General features: G+C 37.9%; 1 protein-coding gene across 6 annotated transcripts in view; it reads left to right on the top strand.

The window, feature by feature from the left end:
- Positions 1 to 15474, top strand: part of SLC24A2 (solute carrier family 24 member 2) — a 108054-nt gene that overhangs the window by 74144 nt on the left and 18436 nt on the right. For 3 of the 6 annotated variants that reach the window (XM_074570169.1, XM_074570167.1, XM_074570168.1), the window contains 3 exons: positions 773 to 823; positions 6961 to 7056; positions 8710 to 8795. In XM_074570169.1, the coding sequence (XP_074426270.1) occupies positions 773 to 823; positions 6961 to 7056; positions 8710 to 8795 (233 nt within the window). The remainder of the gene's footprint in view (positions 1 to 772; positions 824 to 6960; positions 7057 to 8709; positions 8796 to 15474) is intronic. The other 3 variants (XM_074570172.1, XM_074570170.1, XM_074570171.1) reach the window with 1 other exon arrangement.

Below are 15474 nucleotides of genomic sequence, written 5' to 3'. Positions count from 1 at the left end.
CTTTAAGAAAAAATTCTTTAAGAAATGAAGTGTAAAGCAACATCGGGAGGAAAAAGGTAATTTCATGCAAGACTGTATCACACAGAAAAATAACAGTAGCCCTAAAGATCTGGAGATCTCTGTATTCCATTCTTTTCTCTGTCCTGCTAGAATATAGCAATGCAATATATTCAGATCTATTTAATTATTTGATTAATTTAGGTTTCACACCACCTGATGAAGTGAGTAAATATGTATTTTCTGATTTCACAAGTGACAAGAGAGTGGTTAAATTAAGTAACCCCTCTAAAGCAAGTCAGTATCAGTACTGGTATCAAAACAATGCTTGCGGGGCAGCATTATGAACAGTTCATTAGATTATATGCTTTGAGATTTTTTGCTTAATTTGGATGCCTAAGTATTTGAATATATCTGACCTGGGGAATGTTAAAAGGGCTTTGTTTCCAAAGCTCCTGCTGATTAGGTACAGTCAAGGTTTATTATGTTTTAACAAATGTAGAGGCACCAAACTGGCAATCACCTGGAAAAGGCAGAATTTTAGATTTCAGTGCTTACTCCTACGTGTCCCTTTAGCCAGTTACTTATCTAAAGCCAGTGGCTTTTGAAATTTCGGGAGGGGAAGGCACTTCCATTTCTGTAATCCGTGTTTCGCTGTCCTGCAGAATTTTTGGCATAATCACTGTTCGAGTTTATGAAGCACATGCAAAAACGTGTACATTTTTTGAATGTCTGCTGGTTCCTTATCTTTGTGTCTTTTACTGTGATGTTGTAGAGCTTGGATCATATGGAAACCTAAAATATTATGACACAATGACTGAAGAAGGTAAGAAATATTTTAGAATTGTTTGTATCAGCTTTTTTTGAAGCCCTTTAAGCGCCTTTTGTGTGTTTACTTTTTCCTTCATTTTTCTTAGTCCTATTTTCAGTTTCTCCATTTTTGAATAACTCCTTTTTGCATGTCTTTATTGACGGCGTGATCAGTTATGGCTCTTTTTTGAGGTTTTTGTTTTCAGCATTTCAGTTTTGCTATTTCAAATAAGGAAATACAATGTAATGCTTTTATTAAAGAACATATATGCAAAACCACACTTGCAAATCATATGGCACAGTATAACATCGATTGCAGATCCTTATTTTATGCCATGTTTTACTATGCATTCAAGAAGATGAATGGATGGATGGATGTTCAAATCACTCGGTTTGAGAACAATTATGAAGTTACTTCAGTTTACTGTATTATTCATAAGTAATGAATAAACTTTCAAAACTAGGCATGACTATTCCTGGTGTGTTAAGTGTATGCTTAATTGCAATGCAAAAATTACGCAATTTAAAATCATGATTCTAGCAATACAAGAAGGAAGCAATTAGGGCCTGAATCAGGGCTCAGTGAAATCTTGGGAAATTTTTCTGCTGATTCAAAAGCATTGCAGGAAAGCAGTTAACTGTGTACTAAATTTGCAGCACATGCTTTCAGTCCTAGTGCAGTCAGCATTTCTATAATTTGGAAGTTTCCCTGAACTGAGACCTGACTGTCTGAAGGATCAAGGCCTCTTGTCCAGTTCTCTGATTATAATGCCAGGAAGATGGTTTCATGAATGTTCCGTTTAGTAATTAGTGGTGTGTTTGAGAATGCAGATAAGCTCGAGGCCTGTAGGAAAGTTATCAGCCTATTCCTACATATTTTTAATGTTGGGAATGTAAGACAAATAGCTTAATTCTCTGTTTTTAAAAACACAGTGATTTTCTAGTTTAGATTAATCTTGAAGTTAAAAAGGTTTTAAGAAAACCTTCATTATATGACTTTCTCATGATCATTTCTCCAGGGAGGGGGTGCTGGGGGAAATGATAACTTCTGACTATTTCCCATTTTCTGTATCTGCTGTTGATACTCAAATATAACCTGGCTGTAGGAGATTCTTTCCACCTTTGTGCCTGATGTTGGAAGATGCTGGTTTCTTCTGTAGCAGGCGTGTGCTCATAGGGCAGTGTTGCCACAACACCCTCCATTGCCCAGACTCACCACCTGATTCACAGGGGTGGCACCGACACAAGATAATATGTCTGAGAAGAGATTTTACCAGGCAAACAGTGCTGCCTGTGTTGTTTAAATACACCTCTGAAGCACCTGAAATGAGTCGTTCACCCAGGCCATTCAGATCCAGCTACCAGAGCTGAAGCTTTTGCAGTATGTCTCATCTCAGTCTGTATGACAATCAAGATGCAAAGGTCATTTCTCACTGTAGCCTCCAGCTGGCTATATTAAGGTTTTTCTTCTCTATGCTGAAGTATTAAATCTACCATTTCGAAAGCAGTCACTACATTAGTGACTATGATACTATGATATGATAATTGTAAATGATATCGTAATCACTTGATATATCAAATGGTATCAATAATCGTAAGTACTCTATTGATAGTTAAATGTAGCTATTTGTGGGAAAATACCCATGCAAGTACAATACATACAAATATATATACATCTGTATATATTAATACTGTGCCTATGCTGAAGTAATGCTGTTAATATTCAGTGTCATCTCAGAAAGCACTCCTCATTAATAGTAATTCAGGACCATACCGTAGCAATAGCAAAAATCAGTAACAAATATCTTCCAGTAGCAACCATAACAAAGGAAGCTCCTTATCTTTAGGAGTATTAACACTGGCAAGAGTCTATGATACAGCTTACCTTCTCAAATACAGCTGTCATCATTGTTTTCACGTGTCTCACAAAGCAAGTTATGAATAATGTGTCCCAGAAGCTGTATTTAGATCAAAGTGTGCTATATTTTGAACTTTCTGTTTGGATTTTCACTCTGCGCCACACTTATTTGCATTATCCGTTTTCCTCTTTCCTCTTTCTCTTCCTTTTTTGACTGAGCTTTTTAAACATTTTGTACAGAAATTTAGTCACAGGAATATGTAAACCCAGTTACAAATTCTTGGATTTTTTTTTCTAATACAGTACATCCTTATCCCGAGGTCCTCAAACCCTGGGAGGAGAAAGGTAGCAAATCTTTCAGTCCTCCCGTGGAGAAGCACAGGCACATGTATTCTTGCTGCCATGTCAGAACAGTCAGAGACAACAAGTAATGGTTAGGTCACAGTACACAATCAGATGTGACCTAATGGCCAGAGGGCCAGTGTAGTCCATATTTTAGAAACTGATCTCTATTGTTTTGTTTGCTCCTATTTGGTCTGAAAGTGACTTTAAATTAATTACAGATTAATCAGGCCCAACTGGGAGAGAAAAATATACCCTACCAGAAGGAAAGAGAACCTCACAGTAACCTTGTACTGTCAAGTAACCTCCACCAACCAACAGCCTTCAACATAACAAAACCGCATGTATTTTCATTTGATGCTTCTGTGGGATTTTAAAGTTAAAGGAGAAAGCACGTGAGGTGGATTTCTGGAATTGATCAGTTGTGACCCACTAGTTGTGTTCCACAACTGGCCACAAGCAGGACCCAGTACAGTTCAGGTACAGTCCAGACTGCTCAACAGTCACAGATTTGACATCTTCAGACTCATGAAAGCTTGGCTATAGCTGCATAGATGTAGTAATTTGCATTTGATGAGAGGCAGAAACTAGACAAATGGTAGAGCCTTGAATTTTTTAAACAAGTGAATTTCCGAAGATAAACTGTTTTCTTATCAAATCAAAGGCGTTTCTGACGCAGGGAATCTGCAGTCTGCAATTCAGACTGTAGTCAAAGGATTGGCTTCTTAATATATCCTGCATCAGGAGGAGAATCTCTGCCAACTGATGCCAGCTGGAGTTACTCATGTAGATCAAGGCATATCTATATTATGCAATACTGATTTATTTGCATATATTCAAATAAAACCAATTCAGTTTTAAGCAGCCTTCTTTGCTAATCACCTCACCTTGATCTCCTGTTCTGTGTACCCCATCCTTTGTAAACTAAAGTGAGCTGCAAAATGTGAGTTCAGCGAGTCTAGACTAATTAGGAATTTTCTGTAACAATATATCCTATTTGGGGACTGTGGAATCAAGCATTCTCATTCACCTGAACTCTCATGGTACCAAATAGTCTGAAAATTACTCATAGGTAGTCAAACCCGTAGTACATAGGGCTGTTAAGAAACATAAGCTCCTACCTTCTCCTAGCAATAAGAACATAAAATTCCTATAGATTGTTTTAGTACCCCCACCTAAAGATGAGAAAAAGGCATGAAGAAGATCTGTGCCTAAGATGAAAACTCTGGACCATTCTGTAAGTTTGAATGACTTAGAAACATCCTGAGCTGGTCCTTTTTCCTGGTGGCTCTGTGATTCCCCTTCACTGAACAAGTTTTGATTTGGTTTGAAGGAGGAAAATGGCAGGGAAAGGGAGGGAGAAGTCATAGCTCTGCTGTCTTTTTACACCTCACTGTCTTCATGCAGGTTATTACGACTGCTTTCCTCAGTTTCATGCTTTTGGTAGTCGATACTATGTCTTTTAATCATTTCCTCACAGTTTGTTACCTACACTGAACGAATCAAATGGAAGGTAATGATGTAAAACAATGTAAGCTGAACCGTGCATGTAGTGAGAAATAAAAATAAACTAAAATATAGTTTCCATTTCAAATGTTGAGGTTAATTTCTGTGACAGTGACTTATAACTGTGGAACAGTCTCCTGAATGAAGTGGTGTTGCTTACAATGTTAAAAGCCAATGAAAGAAATTCTTCCTAGGGATGGGAGGAGGCTTTTGGAAATGTGAAAAAAATTGAAGACAACTTCAATTAAGCTAATCTAAAACAATATGAATCTCTGTGGAAATATTTTATTTTCAGTTCAATAATGGCTCAAGTTCCTCTATTAAGAATACCTAACCAGTTTCAAACAATCTCTCAAACAAAAGGCTAGAGTATCCTTGTAGAATTCTGCCTCACTTTAATTAAACTTTTTTTAAATTGAACCTTAAATTAAAAGGTCTTACATCATCCTGAAGTAGGTGGAGACATGCATGGTTCCACAGATATTTCTCAGAAAATGTCTCAGTTGCATCATTTGCATCGCTTGCAAAAAATGCATTTATGTATTTTGGGCATCACAAGCCAAATTCTCAAACATATGAAGCTGAGTTGGGGTCTGAAGCCTAAAGTAATCCTATAGTAAACTGACATACATATTGTATGAAAATTAGGCAGGCACCTTTCAGTATCTACCCATGCTTCTGGATAAGCGCTATTTAAATGCCCCTAGTGTTTCAAAAGAAGTTAGGAACAGACTTGACTCTTAGCATTTCAGCTTAAAATATTTGGAAATATGATTCACATTTTTTCCTCTGTTTTTTTTTTTCTTTCTCTTATCTGGTATCCCAAGCAATTCCCTTTCTCTGTATATCTCTCTCTCTTTCTTTCTTTCTTTAAGTCTTTGTTTCTTCTTTGCCTTCTAACTAAAATCTCCGCCACTGACCCCGTGGACTGAAATGATGAGATGGCTTGCTGTTTATGATTATGTTCTACATATAGATACTCTTCTGCAGGCAATTTTACTCTAGGTACCATGACCTCTAGGTACTCTAGGTACTATAACCTCTGCAATATATTGTGAATGGCTAATTATTTTCTTGAAGCATGATACGTTTGTGAAAAGATAGGAGCTGCTGAAAGGACAGTACTTATTATTAAATCTTTGTGGTATTTTTATTACTTTCCAAGTTATTTGCTGTTGACAAATTAATTCCACTTCCCAGTAAATGATAGCTGCGAGTCACTGCGGACTGTGCATATGCTTCTTCACATGCAAAACTGTTGGTACAGGGGTTTGAAGCTTCCACTTGTGAGAAGGGAGGAGAGGATTTCTTTCTTGACTTATGATTTATTCTTCTGTGTCTTTTATTTCATATTGGAAACAGTGACTGTTATACAAGTAGCTGAGTTCATTCATGGCTTCTTGCTGATACTTGCCACTGTTAATCCATTCTGTGATTCCGTTGAAGTAGCTTTTGGTCTTAAGCCTGCAATGTTTTTGCTGCAGGGACACTGAAAGTTTTCAGTGGATTTTTTTTTTAAATGGAGATGGAGAATTAAAACAGTAATAGTGTACTATAGCCACCAGTTTTCCTTTTAAAAAGATAAAAAAAAAATGCTTAAAGAGCAAGAGCAATGAGAATAACAATAAAGGCAGGTACGTCATCTTTCTACACAACATAGACTGTCATAAGCTATCCAAAGAGAAAGATCAACCAATGTAGGGGAAAGATTAAATTAATTTCACTTAATATTTGCCATCTTTGACATTGCCTAGCTTGAATGTGTCATTTAGACTCAGTGATCAATAAAGAGTGACAGGATCAAGGATAAGGACCTCTCTTAGGATGGGATGAGTTGCCGTGGAGACAGTTTAGATGATGAGCTGAATGGTTAACCTCACAGGAGACAAAAACTACTTGGCAGGTTGAAAAGAAAATTTACCTTTGAGAAACTAGTATGGAAATCATGTATTCTGGAGATTTCTTCTTCCCCTTCTGAAGTATCTGTAGAAGTCACAGGCACATAGCTGAGTGCAAAGTGACAAAGTTGACCGCAGTCACCATGACGCAATTTATGGGTTCACCTGAAATTCTGTGTTACTGTGCTACTAATTGAGACCTGAAACTCTTTGTGTTTGCTTATGATATCTTTATTCATGTGTATTCATCTTCTGTTTAGGCTGAAATCCTACACCAGCACTTATATAGGTGGAATATTGCTGACTGCTTCTGAAGAAAAAGAATTTGTTGCTGAGTTTGCAGAATAGAAAAAAAATTACATTTTTATTTCCACTAAAAAGAAAAAAAAAGTATATATGAGAACATCGGATAGTGTTTAATAACATCTTTCCTGTTTGAGGAGGGGTGGAAATGGACTATTATCACTGATTTATGGAGCCTACGCTATGGCAAAAAAACTTCGCTTCTCTAAATGGCTGCATTTTAATAATGACAATGCTTTCTTTTAGGGAAGTTCAAGGAAAGGGCCTCAATTCTGCATAAGATCGCCAAAAAGAAGTGCCAGGTGGAAGACAGTGAAAGGCAGAATGGAGCTGCTAATCATGGTGAGTGCAGCAGTACAGATTTATCACCTGCTCCTGAGGGCCTTTTTCACTGTTTTATTTTGCTTGAAGATCCTTAGGGATTAATTTCTCCTTCTACTCCATTTATCCTTTCATAGTATAAATATTCTGATTGCCTATCCAAAAGAGTATGAAACTTATGGACAGAACAGGAGTTAAGCGCAAGAAGAGGAGGTCAGTTAAGGCATCTGGAAAGCCTCCTGGCAGGGTTGAAAAGAAAAAAGCAATGCTGATTTTGGATATGTGTTGAAGTGCCAGAAATAGAGAGACAAAACTTACTCACAGTTTATATGTGAAAATTTAATTAATTTATTGATCTGCTCTAGGGGAATATGTATTTTATGTGGTCTCACCCTTGTCACAAAAAGGAACGACCTTCATATTTAAGATTTGTCTGTCTGCTACTTGCTGAGCGTCATTTAAGCCCATGTATGTTAATTGTGCAAAATTAGCTTTACTATGGTTTTCCATTAAGAGAATTTGTATTTTAGTTCCCAAGTTCCTGTTCTAAAAATCTGTGCTGTGTCCTGTTTTCTCTACTTTACCTCAACATGTTCTCTGCATTAGGAAACCAGATGCAAATGTGTCTGATAAGAGCTGAATCATTTTGTCAGTTAACACTTTTTCTGACCTTGTGCTATGTTTAGGTACTATTTGCTTCCAGAATCAAGCAGTCAGATGGGACACTCTGTTAATAAACCATAATGCTGGCCGTGGGGTTAAGAGACAACACACATGCACTGAAATAATTACAGATAGTCTGGCACTCCGCTGTGGCTGTGATCTCAGATTTTTAATTTAGAAGAATCTCAGGATAGCAGTAATGTAACTAGACAGCTGTATTTACTTCTGTGCACAGGAGCATACCATAAGGCATGTTGAACTTAAGTTAGACGTTTCATATTGCTGTTCACCATAACTTCATATTGTCCAAGGGATTTTTGGCCATTGGCATTTTTATATAGTGCATACTTAAAGAGATAATTACTGTTTAGAGAATTACAAGATAGTCAAAGTAAGAATAAATTTGAATGAATTTGGCATCAGAAACCAAAGGACCAATTTTATCCCTTTAATTCCTGTAAAAGTTTAGCACAAGGACTACAGGATTCTATTTTAAAGATCATCCTCTGTTATTGGATGTTATTAGACCATCCATTTACTCTTTTCCTGCATTTTTGCATGAGAAAAAGCATGATTACAGCTTGGAAGTAACTTTACTCATTGCAGGGATTAGTGTGTTTTATATCCCCTCACCTGTAAATGCACCATGTTTATTTGTTAATGTCTGGGGAGAATGCTGTATGTCACTTTTTACCTGAAGTATTAAGCTCAGTCAGTTCAGCATAAACAAAAAGCACTGAATATTGCTAAGAATGTGAATTTTTCCAGGACATGAGTACCAGTAGAATAGTTCCTTTGAATGCAAGCTCACCACTCATAGGAATTTATTCAAAATGTGTACCAGTCAAATGGAAGACAGAATTTTTGTCTCTCTTTTAAAGGCAGACGTTGGTCTGCCTTCAGTATTTGATGATTTACACAGAATGAATACATGGCAGCAGTTTAAATTGATTTGTTATTTAATATTCTCTTCTGTTGTTTTCCCGCTCTTATTTATGGATGGTGCCACAGAAAAAAGTGCAAAAGTCGAAGTTGCAGTAACACCACCGAGTGATTCAGGACCAGTGCAGAATGGAATTGCCCATAACGTTGACGAGGTTAATGTCTTTTTTTATTCTTTTTTTTCTTATTTTTATATTAGTAAATTATGTTGCATACTTGATTGTGCTGAAAGTATACATCTTAGTAACAAGAAGCTGTTAATATAAACTGTCTACAATATATTTAATCTTCATTTACAACTGAACCCAATGCATGCTTTGCCATATATAAAAGCTCTTTTGTGCCCCTGCCCTTCAGTGTAAGGTAAGATGGTAATCTGGAATGTATTCTTTTAGGAAATGTATTTTTACTTATCAGATAAGGTGTTCATAGCCCTAAATATAGCTAATGGAAATTGCGTGTCTGATTATCATCACATTGCACAAAACCTGTTCTCTTAAGAGAGTAGCCTGTCACGTTGCGCTTCATGGGATAGTTAAAAGTAGTTATAAAAGAGGAGCTGTACACAAACTTCTCCATCCTGCCTTCTGTTATCTTGAGACAAATAATAAATTAAGCTGAATAGTATACTGGTGTTTCTAAAGACTGTTATTGCATATGGTTAAAATCTGAAAAGAAGTAACTAAACAGTTAAATGTGGGTTTTTTTAACGTATACCTTTTGTACATAATAAGTAATTGCATAACTGTGTCTAACTTGCACAATGGCTACTGAAATAGCTATACAGTTGAGCTATCGTCTTTCTTAAATAAGTTGTAATTCTCAAGAGTAGCTGACTGCAATATATCGCCCTGCCAAGCCCTCTTTAAATGTCATTTAATTTTGTTTTCTTCAAATTTTATTAGTACCACCTGCATCCCAAGTGGGCAAACAAGTGGAAAAATGCTGGCGAATTGATTTTGCTAAACTTGGGCACTGCTCTTTTAAACTGAGACAGCGAAACCTGCATAGAGAGAGAAAGTCTTGTTAAAAATAATCCTTGATGCAGAAGCTTTTGTAGTGGTTTTGTTTGTACAGTTTACTTCTTAGCCTTCTCCTTAGGCTATAGTGACACAAGAAGGGTACTGCAAGAGATGGCTGAGCAGTGGTCTATATCATAACATGAGCTTCCCCTTATTAAAAGTGGGATGAGCTGTGCTGCATATACACACAGCAAAATCGTGCAAAAAAGTCGAAGCCTATGTTTTGTTTTGAATCATTCCAGTCTTAGGTTTTGATATATTAGTTGCTTTCATTTATTTATCATTTAACAAAATTAGTTAAATGTCAGTCCAAGTCAGAGATCATCTTGCCTTCTTCATGACCTGAGCAATATCACCACAGGTGATATTCTTCCCTTTAAAGGTTCTGCAAGCCACAGGAAAAATTATAAGTGGTGTACAAGTAACAGAGTGTGTTTATGTCTGTTGGCTGCTTCCTAAACACAATTATCACTCACAAGGAGCGTAATTTGTACTGAAACATACTTCTAACAGGGAGAGGTTATCCTATTTTTTCTGCAAGGCTGGGAAAAAATACTGCAATGTGTAGCAGGCTGAGTCTATGGGAGAAGATTAAATAGCTGGAGGTGGAGAAATGACAAGGTGATGCTGGCCAGCTGGTGTGTTAGTGCACCAAGCATTGGCAGATAGCATTAATTCTTCACTGTTTGTAGATAATTTTGGTCTCTGGGAGTAGAAATTGAGAATCAGAATCAAGGATCTAAAAGAGATGGGTAGTTTTTTGGTGTCCTGAATGATCAGTAATGATAATGAGTCTCCTGTTGAAAAGAGAGCATCATAGAACATTAAATTACCTTTTCTGTTAATCTCAGTTGTTCAGACTGACATGCCACTTAAACGTCCTTGTCAGCCCAACAAAGCATTACTCTTAGGTAAATAAGATGAGCAAAATCTATGTAATAAAAAAACTCAGCACCACACTTCAACACTCAACATTCTAAGGTAAGGAAAAATCAATTTTCAGATCCATTTGGAACCTGTTCTGAGAGTCCGACCTCACTGCTGCAGTGAAATATGTCTTTAGACTATCTTTTAACTTCATAAAAAAAAACCAAAAAAACAAAATCCAAAGCAGAGCAGCCTTTAGACTTCTGTTCTCAAAGGTCAATAAGGGGTGACATAGCCTGGTGTAACCTGTTAGGATATACATAAATCAGCCTGTGGGATGTATGAAAACTCTAATAGCCTCTAATAGAGTTCAGTAGCTTAAGAAGGAAATTGGTCTTGCATTGTAAGATTTTTTCCACTGAGACTGTTCAGTGAAAACAATGAAGGAAAACCAATCTTGAGCAATCACATCTTACAGAAATGCCCATACGCTATCATTTTGCCTTGTAATGAAGCAGTTTCTAAGCTTGTTCAGAAATCTGCAAGGTCAAGCAGCCTCATCATTCAAGACAATGGTTTCAATTTCAAGCAACTGCAGGGTAAGAAGGGAAAATTATTGCAAGAGTGCATTACTCAGCAATGTCTTCCTCTCATCTCCCTTTAGACATTTTAAACTTTCCGTGAGGCAGGGTTTGGAACTTTTATGATAATTTCAGCAAGTACTAGGACATTCTGAAAAACTATTGTGCTGTATCAGAGGTGGGATACATTATTTATCCTTATCCAAATGACAAGATGGAGCAAGTAGTGAGGTTTGTAACTGATGGAGTAGCGATTCTGCAGGTTTAGCTCCATCAATCTGAAGGGAAGGGTTTTATGCGTCTGCTGTCACAATAAAAAATAGCAACCCCCTAATAATATTTTGAAATGGCCCATGCTGGCTTCCTCCCCAGTGACATTCCTAATTTTGTCTTCTTCCAGTGATAACCTGACAGTTGCTGCTATCTCAGGCTGCTTCAAGTATTGATAAGCTGGAACCTATTCTGTAATTTAAAAGTATATATCAGAATTTTTGAAAAATTGTAATAAAAGTAGTCTGTTCATCCATGTAACAAATAAATAGGTCTCTATGATACTTAGGACCCTCCTTCACTGTGAGGTTCTCTGCCTACTCTGTACTGTACAGGGACCCTTCCTCAACATGTTGCCCAGTTTTTTGTGCACAGCATCCTGATACACCGTCCCAAGCTGTGGCATCACTCGGAAGATAACACTGGGATATTCAGTTTCCTTCTGTTTTGTATGGTGAACTTCATGGACACTAATAGGATTACTCCTCATTTATACAAGTGCAGGCAATGACAGAAAGCACACACACAGCATTCGCATGACCTTTTTCTTTGAAGAAGATTAGAATTTGAGGAAGGGAAATCGGTCATTGACTTCCCAAGCCTTCTTTCTAGCTTTTCCAAACTTCATGTAGACACTATGTATCCATAGGAAATAGCATATCTTCAGAGACAATGGTGTCAGTTCTAAGAGTAGCTCTGTTCAGGGAATTAATACTGAAGGCACGGGATAGTATACCAGCCAGTCCTCATCAATAGGTTCTCCTTCTCTTTCAAAAACATGCTCGTTAAAGCTGAGTGACAAGAACAAAGTCATTATAGCTCAGCTCAGAGCTACAAATGCTCTTGAATTTTGATCTTTTTGTGAACAAGTATTCTCCATTTTACACTGAGAATATAATTTGCTTCTGTTCCATGAGTAGAATTCAATCTGAATTTTGGTAATTTTTTTCTTACTCTGATGCAAAAAGAAATGCTGTAGTGTCAGAATTGGGAAATAGAGTATGAAATGGCTTCTCTACGATTTTCCACACGTATATATCCAAAGATACAGTTTTGTGATCCAGAAGCATTGTTTAGAAAAATCTCTTAAGAAAACGTACAATTAGTGCCTCCATGTCGCAGTAATGATCATTTATAACTGAGAAAATGAGAGATACTGTCCGTCTTGAGGAACCAAGCTGCAAATACGCCTCGGGGGGAAAAAATGTTGTCCTGAAAACCTTGGGCTGGGAAATGGGTCTACTCACACAGCAGGTCATCAGGTATTCCTTCCTAAAATTTCTTTGCAGTGAGGTAAAGAAGATCTAATTTTTTTTCCTCCATTGTCACGTTCCACTATAGTCTTCATGCTTTTCCCTCTTGCAAAAACAAGCATAGTCATATTTGTGGGTTTTTTTACTTTCCATTGGTGCAGATTATGGTATCTGGCCCTAATTCCCTAGATGCAAGCATTTTAGTCATATGAAGTTCTATACTGGAGTTAAAATTGTCTGAAAGTTAACTACATTAAAAAATGTGTGTTCCACTAGTACAAGGAGAATATGCAAATAAATCTTTAAAAACCCCTATTCTTTTAAAAGTACGATGTTGAGCAAAGGGCCCTTGTGAAAGGAAGGTCTCAAGCTAAGGCTGCAAGAAAAGGGGAAAAAACATAGCTTTTATGTTGTACTTCATTTTTCATATATTTGTAAATTAAACTTCTTTTTAAAAAAGCGTAATACTGCAAATGCCATGATTTAGTTTTCCTCATACCTCTCATGGTTTCTGTAGTGGGTTTTTTTGTCATCTTTGTATTTTTTCCAGACTCTTATTCTTTCCTCCTTTCCTTCTTTTTCAATTGCACAAAGCTGAAACACTACACAACACTGAGTCGAGGACAGTCAGTTAATGAAGGTTTCATGAACTAGGTGAATTTCACTTTATTTCCTGTTCTTTTTTTTTCCATTTAATTTCTTCATTTGTCTCTGACAGACTCCACTTTCTTGCTTTTCCCTTTTCCCCAGGCCCTTAACTCCGTTCTTACTCCTCTCTCCTCCAGAGAACCTCAGCTGTCCTCTTGCTAGCCCGTGCTCTTGTGCAACAAGATAAACTCTGTCCTGAAGCTGCTTGCAGAAAGTCAAAGAAGGCCTTTCCAGAAAATGTCCCCAGCAACCCAGTCTTTTGTCCCAGACAGTAAGACTCATATAATCCCGCTCCCACTGTAAGCATCAGTAGATCTACACTTTGATAAAATGGGGATCTTCAGATGAGCAGGACAGACGGCCATCATCTCCTTCCCAGCCCCTAACCAGCACAGCAGGGAACAATACCTCCTCCCACCATACGGTCTGTAAGATCTTCCTGCTTCGTTTGCAGACAGAAATTGCCTTCCCCCCTGCTGGATATTGCATCTTCCTCGGGGATTTTGTTCCACTTAGTAGCATTCTGTCTCTTAACCTTTACCAGGTTGCCACAAAGGAGAAGACTCTGTTATATAAAACTTCGTGGAGTGGTACCTAGCATGTATGAGAAAATGAAAGAAGACTAAAAGGACACTGACTATCTCATTAAATGTTTTATAGGGTGCCCTACAGAGAAATGATCCTTTTGAGAAGTCCAATTGTCTCCCCTCCCGCCCGCCACCTTCTTAACAAGCATTTGATTAAGTGTGTTCAGTCATAGTCGTTTTAACCTGTGGCTTTCCTAAAAATAGCTTCCAATCTGAAGATAACACCTTTTCCTCCCACCTACACACACATGCGCGCACACACGCACATACACGCACGCACACATACACATGCGCACACTTTTACCTGTTTCCATGGAAACCCCACTGGAAGATGTTTACATGCCAGCCATGCCAGGGATAACTTTTCCATGAAAATATCAGGCAACTTGTATGTTGTAGGAAAGTGCCACGAATGCTGTATTGTTTTCCTTGGCTCTACTCCGTTTACCTGTGCAGCAGTGTGGTAAAGCGTCTTGTGCCTTCCCCACCAAAGAGCAGCAGCACGATGCGCAGGGCAGAGCCCCTGGTGGGGACAGATCTCCCCGGCCCTGGAGTACTCGCTCCGTTTGCATCAAATCAGCCTGATGTGAATCTGAGCGCTGTTGCATTCTCTGTCTCAGGCTATGACTCTGGGCTATATTGAACGTTTCTATTTCGTAGAGAGAGGGTGGAGGAGATTAGAGCAGCCTTTGTTGTAAGGCGATGATATATTCCAGCATCCCTGGTATTTTTTTGATTGATCATTAAAAATACATTTTCCAAAGCCCAAACATTTTTTCAGTTGCCACAATCAGTCTAAAGTAGATGCCTGCATCTTGTTTGCCGGTATAGCTCTTTGTAATGTAATAAGAATGGCGCTGCCATCAAAAGGGATTGATCTTTATTTTCACAAGACTGCCAGTTGCCTATTCTACATTTTTTTCTGCTGTATACCAGTTTGACTTACTTGAAAACTCGGACAGTAAAAAATGGCGTGAAGACAAAGGCTTATTCTTCAGATGTATCCCCATCACGCCGTAGCTGTTAGTTCTCCTGGTGGGCTGACTGCAGTTTGGGCTATGACATTCTGAGTACTTCTTTTCAAATTTTCTGAAGAGTGCTGGCAGTAACATGGACATAAAAAACTCCATATAAGCTCCGGGAGCTGTATTTGTGCAAGAGCCCAAGAGGACACAAGCAGCAATAGCAGAATGTGGAGCAAAAACCTGAGCCTTGCACCTTCCCGTAGGCACCATTTAAAAAGTAGCTCTTTTCAGTGAGATGCTCTTTTTGGCATATCCATATATGCAGAGTGCATTCAGAAAGCTCAGGGATTTAATTTTACTCCTTTCTTGAATTTTACTCAAGAGGAAAGACATTGTTTTCTGTCTTAGTTACCCCATAGAATTTACATGCTACTGTACTAGCTTACTCTCTCACCTTCTTTCACATATTTTTTTCCCAAATGAGAGGTAGGAGAAGATAAACGAGTGATTCAAGTTACAGATAAGAAATAGAAAGCGGAGACTTGAGGCACTTCACAGTAGGGCTTCAGTTGCCTTTGTCCTCTGCCTTTCTAGTGAAATAAACTAATGTGAGATTTGCTATTCTAAAGAAAAAAATCAAT

This window comes from Larus michahellis, chromosome Z (assembly GCF_964199755.1).
Source record: "Larus michahellis chromosome Z, bLarMic1.1, whole genome shotgun sequence".
Lineage (NCBI taxonomy): Eukaryota > Metazoa > Chordata > Aves > Charadriiformes > Laridae > Larus > Larus michahellis.
Note: the sequence above shows the minus strand (reverse complement) of the source record. Positions and strands in the feature narration are given on the sequence as shown.